Genomic DNA, 12,505 nt, shown 5'->3' on the forward strand with positions numbered 1-12,505 from the left:
TCCTCCAAAGACTGTCACTTTGATGTAAACCAGTCCCACGCTTTAAGGAAATCTGATAACTTTGGGGGGGAGAGGTCTTCTTTAGATCAGTGCTTCAGCTCAGAGCTAAAATGCTCTTATCAAAATACATCCAACATAACGCTACATAACCATCTTATGAACAGTATAATTTATGGATGAATACAAATAACTCCTGTGGTCTATATTTTATAACACAGTAACAACACAGGTTGTTACAACAGACAACTAAACTAAAAGGACAGACTTCTCGTCTTCCTCACCTTTCTAATCCCAGTAATTCCAGGGGGAAAGTGGAGTCCCAATGACTCTTCAGAAAAACAGAAACACATTTTAGCCCGCTGTTCTCCTAAAAAGTGTCAGATGGAGAGCATGGCAATCATGAGACCCTAAAGCAGTGGTTCCCAAACTGTGGGGTGCAAGACCCTCTATGGGGGGGAGCGGGTAAAGAGCTGAATGTGTAAAAAGTCAAGATGAGACACACAAAATCCACAAAGGGATCTGACAACCGTACATTGCCGCTCTGCTGAAATCGCATTAAATAAAGTGATTCCTTTTGCATAGACCAATCTCTGTGAAATTATTTTTTCCACACTTCACACATTAAAAACAAACTACTGTAGTGACTCATGAGAGTGGAAATCGGTACTTGGTTATGGAATTAATACATATCCGGTCATGGCCAATCAGAATAGAGGATTGTCGTGTTGCATCTGTGAGCCGCTTCTCTGTAGTTTCAGACCAAAATACACAGCCATTTATGTAAAGTGATAATTACCGTAAAATAAAAACATAAAAACAACTTGCAGGACCAAAATGTCAGCAAGTGGGAAACAAGCCCTCTGGGAATCGAACACTGCAGCTGGAGTCAGAGTCCATGGCCAAAACATCTGGAGTTCAGAGGTATGGGATGAAAAAAAAAACTTCCCTTGACTGTGCAGATGGTAATTCTGGGGTATCACGTGTGAAGATGTGTTTAGACTTTGACAGTTTTAAAAAGTTGGCAACTGCAGAAGTTTATTACATTAAATAATTTGTATTACAAAGATGCAATATATATTTTATAAGTGGCATTACTGTATCTTCTGTAACTGTGTGGATTCAGGCTTACCCATCTTATAAATTTGAGTGAGTAGTAGATGGATTGAATTGGTTCCTGCATAGAAAGTTTCTGGTATTACCGATATAAATAAAGTGTGAAAAGTAAAAATCAAACAAGCATGTAAGTGTATTCATCTTTGTTAAGCGTTAAGGCTTTAAAACATATAAATGGTAATATAAATATGAACTTGTGAGGCGAGTTGGGCGAGCTTTGCACCAAATATATATGGGGGGCAACAAGCAAAAAGTTTGGAAACCGTTGCCATAAAGAAGAAGCCTAGGGACTTCACTGAAACAAGCTCATTACAATATTAATTTCCTGAGGTTCTTTGTAAGTCTTGCTTTCCTTAGAGTATTCATGCTAAAATGTAAACACCACTGACTGGCTACAAGTGTCTCTGTATTAAGAAATAATTTGCATAGAAGAGCCACTTTGCATGGGCATGACTGAGAGCTGCCCTTCATGGCAACACAATCCACAACAACAATGACTTTCATTACCGTCTTCATCTGGGCTCTCGCCATCTGCACTCAGGGTGAGAAATGTGCAGTGTACAGTAATAGTGGCAAGCACTTCCTACACTGGTACCAACAGCAACCTGGAGAAGCTCCTAAACTCCTGATCTATGCTGCCACTATGCGTCAGTCTGGGATCCCAGAGCAATTCAGTGGCAGTGGATCTGGGACTGACTTCACTCTGACCATCAGTGGAGTCCAGCCTGAAGATGCAGGAGATTACTACTGTCTGAGTGACCACTATCTCAACAGTAAGAGTGTGTTCACACAGTGCTACACAGTCGTACAAAAACCTCCCTCAGCTGCACAGAGACTGCACCTGAGACCTACTGCAGGTGCTGAGGGTGAAGGTAGTGAAATGGGACACAGCCTGTTTGGAGCTCCACTGCACATACACTGAGCTTCAATTACAACATCGAGGTACATGCATGCAAATAAACAAAACAAATACAAATAATATGCAATACACTGAAATTAAAATGAAAATAATACACTGAAACGCTATAATGATAATAAACAATGAACAGTAATTATATAATAAAACTAATCAAAACCTGTGCCATTTACTGAAATGTTCAATACAATAAACTTGGAAGGCTGCGATACAGGGTCAGCTGCGCAGCACTGTGATGGATCTGACTGCGCAGACGCGCCTTCTATTCAGTTCTGTATTCTGAACGTATCTCATCACAGCACTGTATAGCTTTTGCTAAAAGCTACATAAACTACAACTTAACAAGTACAGCTAACAATAAAATGAGCAATAATAATATGAAACTATTTATATACTTATAAAGGGTGAATTTATTGCTGCAATAGACAGAAGACTTCTAGATGTACATGTGCAGTGGAAACAGTAAACAACATGCGATTGGATCAAAAATTCAATAGCACTGTTTCCAGCTGAGGATACTTCGTACGTGGTTTAACAAATCCAAGCTATACTGATTTATCGTGGCTTAAGCAAACGGGATAACTGATATGCAGGATTTTGGGTTCTTTAAATGCTTATCTCAGATTTAATTAGCTCCTCAGCTAAAAACAGACTTTCCTTATGGTGGATAAATGTATATTCCCATTTGGATAGGAAAGGATGCTTAGTGGCGCGTCGAATCCATGATTTGGCGAAGGCAAAAGAGCTCCTGCCTATTTCAGTGCTTATTATGGAAGAGTAGGAGGCCAATAACATGGTATTGGATAAAGCTAACACTGCTGCGTCTTCAAAAGCCAACACACAACATTGCTCACTGCTGTTTTATGTATTAATTTAATTTAATTTAATTTTATCTATGGTACGAAATCACTCATCACCCCCTGATTCAATTAAGATTTACATCATCATAGCAAATGGGCCATAGTGGTGTGGTTTAGTCACTGTATGCCGGTGTGGGAGACTTGGGGTCAAATCCTGCTGTAGGCAGAACCTCTTTATAATATATTATTTATAACATTTCATAATTAGTAGAAAGGCACATTAAATCCAATGCAATTCAACAACCTTGTGATGTGTTACAGTAAATTATAGAAGATGGAAATCCAAGACTGTATCCTTTAAAGGTGGGGAACTTTTTACATTAAAGGTTGTACCTATACTTTCTAAATATAACATGTTGTCTGTTAGCAGTAAGGGAAGAAGCCTGACAAACAATTGCAAATAAGTTAAATGCTTTAGTTTATTGTTTTTTAATTGCATTGATGTTAATGACGCTTAAACACGGTGGTGTTCAATGTAATGTATCCCAAACTTGTGAAGATATTACATAGACCTCTGTGCTGGCCAACAGTAGCCTACATCATATATTATTCATTATTTAGCTGCCTATATTATTTCTAGGCTGTTGGAACATGTGCTGTGTTTGATCTTGCTTACAGTCTATTTGAATTACAGTTCCTTAAAGATTGGGAATGCAGAGAAGGAAAATTATCTGTTGGATAAGAAGCTGTGAGTGTGAGCTGGGATATTTAGTTATGTCTACATTTGAATATCAAGGTTTCATGCTGTAGTGTTATGTTGGGTGTATTTGGATAAGAGCATCTGGGCTCTGAGCTGAAGCACTGATCTAAAGAAGACCTCTCCCCCCCCAAAGTTATCAGATTTCCTTAGCTCATCAGCTTGGAACTGGTTTGCATCAAAGTGACAGTTTTGGGGAGGATGGCATCGAGAATGGGCCGAATGGTTTAGAGTCCTGCTGTGAAATGTCTGGAGAAAGGGGCCTGTAGGTGATAAAAACTCTTTGAAGTGGACGAGAGCCGAAATCCCGACATAGAGCTATGAACCCAAGCCAACCGGCATTTCCAAAAGATGGCATGGATTGACATCAGTCATAAATCAAGCCCCCCTCCAATAGGACACTGGGGGCTGAAACCGAAATCCAATCTCAAGAACTCAGGAACCAATCACCTGTTGATCTGACAGACTATAAGGAACAGCGGACAGTCAGTTGCTCTCTCTCTCTCTCTCTCACCTGAACCAGAAACTCTCTGCCACAGCTCAACCTGTAGCTCTGTTGCCTGAACCGGAACCAGAAATCAACTAAGTCTTTGCGGCAACAGAAGAGTTAAACTGGGAGAAGGAGATTGAGCCGTACGAAGAATTCTTTTAAAGGACTTTATTAAATAAAGAACTTTACAGACTGCGCTGCCCGCCTGTGCCCACCTGATCAGTGGAGTTTTACAGCTGGACAATTGACTAAGTCGACTGTATACGAAAGTGTCAGTCATTTAAATAGCTATTTGAGTCTTAAGAAACTTGACCCTTGGAACAAACAGGGCCCTGCTTTCCTCAAAGACTTTGTCTTCAAATAAGTACGGTGAGAGACTCTGCTTGCCAAGAAGATTTTGTGGACAACCTTGGAGCCTTCAAACCAGTGGAAAATCTGTTTGGAAACGACTCTACTTTCGCGAAACCCCAACTTCCAGGTGCAACGACTGAGTGGAAGTTCTTGGACAAAGCCGAACCGGACTGCCTTTGTTCCAAACCACACGGACCTCATGCCGTGTGCTGTTATCTGAGCCCGAAGCCAGAGAGGCCTCTCTGCGACGAAGTTCAGATAAGTTTAACAGTTTGGAGTTCATGATTCATGACATTTGAGAAATCAATTAGAAATGTTAATCTGTGATTCATAACTCTAGAATGTGTAATATCATTTAGTTTTCTTAAATATAAATGTGTGTTGCATTAAACTGTTTTGTTGATAATTTTAGAAATAAAATCTGTCAACGCCGAGAAATATCTTCTCATTCCTGTTTAACTGTTTAGTCTGAAATTGACACAAGTTAATAGACATTAGATTATTGGTGGCCCTGCCTATCCTTAATCATTGAATAATAATCAGTTAAGGGAAATTGTGGTAACAAGTAATGATAGGATCTTTCTCGGCACCTAAACGTGAATGAGACTGATATATATATAACGAGAAGTTACCTGACATAAATACTAACCTGCGTAGTTATTTAATGTCTGACTAATAATACTAACGAGAGACTCACCTTCATCTTACTAACCAGTATTGTAGTCAATGTGTTTATAACCTTTTTTTGTTTAACGATTTGTGTTATCATATGCGATCCCATGGTCTTTGATTTGTTGATCTAGAGTTGAATTTTAATTAGTTTTTCCCTTTTGTATAATTAGTGTAGTGCTACATTTAGTCTTTGTTTTGAATAAATTTGACAATTTATATCTTTGGAATTGGTGTCTGCGTCCAATTATTACAGAAATTGAGTTCTACAAGATTCCAGGATTCGTGATAAGGTGATACTATAAATTCACTTCTTTAATTGAATTTTATAAGTGTATCTTACGCTACAATGCATATACTGTAGTGTTAGACTGGATCTGAATATTTATTTCTATTCACAGGCTGATCCCTTTGGTGCAATATATTGAGGGTAAAGGAAAATATTTTACTACACTTCATTCCCACAACAACACTTATCATAAAAAAATTATGTGAATAAAGGGGGGAGGAGGGGGTGCTGAATAAATGTTCTAACTGAAATAACCCAAACTAGTGTATTATCTACACAGTACTTATGCAGCGCCCCCTACCCTTAACCTTCAATAGGGCAGAGCACTGGCTTATGACCGTGTGTCTCCAGACTATAAATTAATATGCCCCCTATTACCCTTTTTGATCACTGCAACCCAGATTAAATATATTTATACTCTCACAGTAACGTTCCTATACAAAATGAAAATTAAACCAACCAAAAAAACTCAAACAACACGAAAAAGTAAGTTTAAACAAGTTAACAATTAGATTTATTTATAAACCAAAAAGGAGAAATGTAATTAATAAATAAAATGTTGGAATAAAGACTGAAAAGAAAAATCAGAAGGTCTATGGTGTATCTTAACTTTTGATAAATACAAGTTAAAATAACCTTTTAGTACCTCACAGTCTCAAAAAAATGACACACAACCCAAATTACTGAATTTCACCTTAAATGGTCCTCAATTACCAAAAGAAATAACCAGCAAACACTGATTGAATGAGATGTGGGAAAAATCAAAACCCCTTAATACACTTAGTTCGTTTAAATAATACAAAACAACAGTATGACTCACCAAACGTTACTTACTGCATGTAAGTAGAAAGTAAACGTTTAGTTTAACAGTCAAACGACAATTGTGGGCCCACACTCACACACACACCAGTCACACAACCCACCCTGTTGCAGGCCTGTAACGTTGCTGGGGAGCGTTGGGGCCTTGAAAACAGATAATGGCCTCTTCACTCTAATGAGCCAAACCAAAATCAAACAGCTCACCTAAGCACCCGTTTTAAGGCAGCTGAACTCCGCGATTTCTTCCTCGGAAGCGGCAGATCATCCCGTAGTCTCCCTGGCGGTCAGCAGAATGGTGGCGCTAGTCTCTTCCCCGACTACAGCTCCCACGACGACAGCGAGGATTTAGAGTGCGGCCTCGTCCCCGGATAATCTAAACTATACTGACTATTTGCAGTCAAAAACCAGCATGACTCATTACTCTTGCTACAGATTTGTAACTGCAAACAATACTTTTTGCCATATTAGTTATAATGTACTTATCAGACTCCTTAACCAGGGCAAGTTACAACTGAAACAAAATACACACGTTTCACGATTAATCATCTATAATGCCCATACCCTCTCCCCACAGAATAGGGGTGTTTGTGGACAATGGAGCTGGAACTCTGTCATTCTACAGCGTCTGTGGCACCATGACCCTCCTCTACAGAGTCCAGACCACCTTCACTGAGACGCTCTATCCTGCGTTCTGGGTTCAAACTATTGGTGACAGTGTGACACTGTGCCAGCTGAAACAGTCTCTTCTGTCTGTATCGAGCTCCCTATCTGTGCTCCCCACTCCTCAGGTGCATCTAGTGATCAGATCTGACCTGGAGTTCAGAAACACATGAACTGTGTCAGCTCTGTCACTTTAACATGGAGTTGTATTTGTTAATTTACATTTTTCCCAAACTAAATGCGATTCACTGATATTATGAGAATTCGGATTGTCTTGCAGTTCATAGCAAGGATGTGCGATTGATTACGAATTACTTCAGGTGCTACTATGTGATCAAGGTCTGTGAACGCGCTACTCTAATGTCACAGTGTAGAATCATCATGACAGAAACTCCAATTTTAAAAAGGTTTCATGTAATAGGGAATTTGTGCTTCTTAAAAACGTCTATTGTTCTGTTTTCTTCTTTAGTATTAATTTAAGGTTTGAAGGAGAGCTGAAAAATCTAAAATGTAAGTTACAAATCATTAAATTTTTCCTTGTTTTATTTGTTCACAGAGTGAATATGTCATCAGTGTATAAGTGGGTTATCATAGTGAAAGAAACATGTGACAGTAAAGATATCACTGGCAATTAATCAGAAAAAAATAATCTGAGCACTATAGTAATACATACTCACTCCACTGCCCTAAAACCAGAAAGGATTTTATCCTCAGTCTAACAGGTGTAAATATCTGCAGGTTACCTCCATGAACTCTGGCGAGGCAGCGGGTTCACCCTCTTGTAAATGTATGATTAGCCAAGTGCAGTAATTATGTAATTAATGAAATATCAATAAAACTCATGTGCCTCATGAAATCAGTAAAAAAACAAACACAAATAAAACATAACTTTTAATTTATATGAAAATATAGCGAATAAATAAAAAAGGCCACACAAAAATGCATAAATAAGAACAGAATACCTAAATAGACTAGCACACATTATTCTTAATGTCTCACAGGTGACACTGTTTCTCATAAAACTGATCTAACTGCCTATAGTATCTATTATTTTAGTAATTTAGCATTGTCAGTGTATCTTTGTTTTATAATAAAGAGTTGTTGGTATATTTTGAACTTTGGTTCTGATCTTTTCTAATGATTTGAGCTCTACTGGTCAAACATAAGAGTTATTAAATTGGGGAAAACCCACTCTTATTATATAACAGCATTACACAGTGTTCATACATAGTTATAATGGATACATAAACTAAAGTGTTACCACATTTGCCCTGCTTTCAGTTCTGGTTTGCAAGCATAACATTTCATCTGATCACTTGTGTTGCATACTCACATTGGTGATCGGATGATACGCACATTGTTTATGATGTTTTTGCTGATGTAGCAAATGTGATTAATTCAACTGGAGTCTTCTGATCATACCATAATAATACATGTGCAGTTTTAGTACTGATAGATTAGTGGCTTCCAATTTTTTAACATTAGTCTAAAATGTATAAAATAGAATTTAGGTTTTCTCACAATTGAATGTTCAAAATGAAAAACTGTTCCTTGTTATGTTCTTTACTTTTACACATTTTGATTAGCTTTGACTACCCAGTGATGAGGTTGAAGCTAAAAATGTGGGAACATTTAAATATAGACTGGATAGGATCCTTGGATCACTTAGTTATTAATGGACACCAAACGAGCACGATGGGTCGAATGGCCTCCTCTCGTTTGTAAACTTTCTTATGTTCTTATGTTCTTATGAACATAGTCAACTATTAGAGTGCCAGAAGTCAGTGTCAGGGATATACTCATATTCCATTAGAGTACGTAAAATTGATCCAGAACTATAAAAGCAGAACTCAATAACATTGCAACGTATAGCTGATATGTTAGTGATGTAAAATTACTGAGGTAAGTGGCCTCATAACCTGAATTATTTGAGTATGAATTTACTTCTAAAGTGTTCCTAATTGATTTCCCCATCCTAATTGATTGTGTAAACAACATCAAAAACCACGAGACAGCCAGTCCCCCTCTCCCACTGCGGCCCCCAGACGACTCTCCTGAGGCTGAAAATAGCTGCAGTCACTACAGATCTGGGTTTTATTCAGATGATAAATGCAACCAAATATTAGTTAGTTTAGGTTTCTTTTATGGTATTCATACTTTCAAAACCCAAACAGAAGAATCAAGAACATCATATTTGCTCAACAAGAACAATTTATGAAGGACATACAGAACTCACCACAGGAACAACAAGAAATTATTTGTTTTTCTTGAATTGTATTATATAAAAAATTACATTTATAATACTCACATTCATTTGTAACGAAAGATACACATTGAACAGTGTATTCAAATTCCAGGCTCAGTGACTGGATACTTGCCACCATCTTATCAAACATTTAACAACAGTTTAACACAGGCATTGTTCAAAATGCATGACACTGGGACTTGCTGTCCAACTTATAAATGAAGGAGACTGAGGCTCAAATATGTCAGCTATAAAGCAATTGCACCTGAAAACTGACATTTTGAAATACATATGAAGTCTCTGCACCCCCTCTTCTGCAGACCCTGCCCAGTGCAGTGAAAAGGAGCCGTGTTTTCCTGGTGTCCTGCTCTCAACTCGGACTCTTAAATGTTCTAAGAGAGCTTGATATGTTGGTGACTAGCAGGAACAATGACCTTATAACTTTTTATCTCTTATTTGAGTTTTATATATTTCTATTATGTCCCCAAGCCTTCCTCAGTGTTACAAAGTATGAACAAAGTTACCAACTACATGAGGAAAACAGATCATCCCTCTCTCCCCCTGCTGTCCCAGTCTCTCTCCTGCAGACCCTGCCCAGTGCAGTAGGAGCAGCCTGTGTGTCCCTGCTGTCTGGCTCTCTCTGTCCTGTGATTCCACACAAGCCCTGTTGAACAGAGCCCAGAGACTCTATTACTCTTTAGTAACAGATGGAAAAGAGCACGGACTACAAAAGCAGTTTCCCCTGCTGATCCTGAAGACTAGCAGATGAAGTAGAAAACATTTTTGAGGCTCTACAGAAGCCAGAGGACTGACTTTCACAGTTCCATTAAAACAATTATCCATGCTGAAAACACAAACAATAATATCAAGTACTGCATACAACTCACAGAGCTGTTCTTTGTCTAGTCATGCGGTGCTAGGAGAGCTCATGCTAAACTGTTTACAGGGGTATCACATGCCAATGGGGACAAAGAAAAAATAAATATAAAAGAAAATGTGCAAAAAGCCAGTGAATAATAACATAATTAAAAATGATCTGCCCTACTCTCAGAGGTTACAAATAGATTTAGGCAGTAATAGATGCCCTGTCAAATGCCATGTGTCTCCATGGCTCAATTCTCATCTAACTGTCTGAGACAGAATTTGTATACAGGAAGCTGCTTTGCATGCCTGTCCTGCCTCACTGCTGCAAACCCTTTAAGACTGATCAGACAATCAGTCACTGTTCAGCCCTTTCAGAGTCACTGACCTGTGTTGCTTGGTACTATCTGAAACCTGGAGAAGCTCCTAAACGTCTGTTGTACAGAGCAAGAAAGGCTCTGACTTCACGCTATCACTGGAGTCCAGCCTAAACGTCTGGTGTATAGAGTTACTAACCATCAGTCTGGGATAACACATTAAACATATGACTTTCAATATTATTTCTGTAGTCCAGCTGTCCTAGAAGAGTTCATCATAAACTGCTCAACCCCCATTTTCAGAGTCCAGCCAAAGACCAGTGAGTTACACCTAATCTATACATTGGGTTCTAAAATTGTGCTTTAAATAGTCACACTAATTGTATACAGCTCTGGGAAAAAATAAAAGAACCCTCATCATTGATTTCTGAACTTGGAGTGGTCTCTTAATTTTTTCCAGAGCTGTATATTGCTGTTCTGAGTGGAATAAGGGCTCAGGTGATTTGTCTCATCATTTACTCCTTATAGAGATGTTGCTTGTCTAATCCTTTTGCCCCAGGAATCTGCAAACTAACCTACTAAACTTTCTCTGTCAGAACACACAACACCAAGCCTGTGTTTATAACACAGTTTTGCTTCATATACCTACTGTACCATGGGAGACAATTTGCATACAAGAGCCACTTTGCATGGGCAGCACATGCTTCAGTGCTCTGGGAGTGTTTATAGCCCTGTGAGTTTAACACTTCATGACTGAGAGCTGCCCTTCATGGCAACACAATCCACAACAACAATGACTTTCATCACCATCTTCATCTGGGCTCTCATCATCTGCACTCAGGGTAAGAAATGTGCTATTTAATTTGTCATTTTCTCTACTATGGGATACACATTAAGACTTGTGTAGAAAACACATAACATACACATGCTACTAACTTACAGTTGTTTTATATACATTTTGTTGGATATATACACCGATCAGCCATAACATTATGACCACCTCCCTAATATTGTGTAGGTCCCCCTTTTGCCACCAAAACAGCCCTGACCCGTCGTGGCATGGACTCCACTAGACCTCTGAAGGTGTGCTGTGGTATCTGGCACCAAGACGTTAAAAGCAGATCCTTTAAGTCCTGTAAATTGCGAGGTGGGGCCTCCATGGATCGGACATGTTTGTCCAGCACATCCCACAGATGCTCAATTGGATTGAGATCTGGGTAATTTGGAGGCCAAGTCAACACCTTGAACTCGTGATTTCCTTCCTTGGACCACTTTTGATAGGTACTAACCACTGCAGACTGGGAACACCCCACAAGTGCTGCAGTTTTGGAGATGCTCTGATCCAGTAATCTAGCCATCACAATTTGGCCCTTGTCAAAGTCGCTCAGATCCTTACGCTTGTCCATTTTTCCTGTTGGGCACATCAACTTTGAGGACAAAATGTTCCCTTGCTGCCTAATATATCCCACCCACTGACAGGTGCCATGATCAAGAGATTATCAGTGGTATTCACTTCACCTGTCAGTGGTCCTAATGTTATGGCTGATTGGTGTATATATAATACAGTATATATATATATATAATTTTTTATTTTTTTTTTAATTTCCAGAATGCAGAGGTCAGATTACTGTGACTCAGACTCCATCAGTGAAATCTGTCCGCCCAGGAGAGACAGTCACTGTGAACTGTAAAACAAGCAGTGCATTGCATAATAACAACGACCTAGCCTGGTACCAACAGAAACCTGGTGACGCCCCTAAACTCCTAATCTATCGTGCCACTACCCTTCAATCTGGAATCCCAGGTCGATTCAGTGGCAGTGGATCTGGGACTGACTTCACTCTGACCATCAATGGAGTTCAGCCTGAAGATACAGGAGATTACTACTGTCAGAGTGTACACATCCCCAGTAGTGTCTGGGTAGGCACACAGTGCTACACGGTCATACAAAAACCTCCTTCAGCTGAACTGCTGAGTGACTGAACTGCTGCAGGTGATTCCTCCAGCTGCACTGAACACACTGAGCTTCAATAACAAGTACTCAGATTATATATGATATATTAATTTAAGAAAGCCGTGTAAAGTATGCTTGAGTGGTAGGAGGGTTTAAAACCATATTGAGTGTCTACACACAGCACAGATTGTAAAAAACAAAACAAAAAAATGCAAGATCACATGTAGACAGGCAGAAACAAAAATACAACTATACGAATATGCT

The 12,505-nt window shown here is 39.0% G+C and overlaps 1 gene segment (V, D, J or C); it reads left to right on the forward strand.

The window, feature by feature from the left end:
• Positions 1-1,570: 1,570 nt before the first annotated feature.
• LOC136766966 (Ig kappa chain V region K29-213-like) lies at positions 1,571-12,270 on the forward strand. The segment is given in 2 exon segments: positions 1,571-1,655; positions 11,897-12,270. Coding segments are annotated over 2 exon segments (447 nt in total).
• The last annotated feature ends 235 nt before the right edge of the window (positions 12,271-12,505 follow it).

The sequence above is a fragment of the Amia ocellicauda genome, chromosome 13, assembly GCF_036373705.1.
Source record: "Amia ocellicauda isolate fAmiCal2 chromosome 13, fAmiCal2.hap1, whole genome shotgun sequence".
NCBI classification, from domain to species: Eukaryota; Metazoa; Chordata; class Actinopteri; order Amiiformes; family Amiidae; genus Amia; species Amia ocellicauda.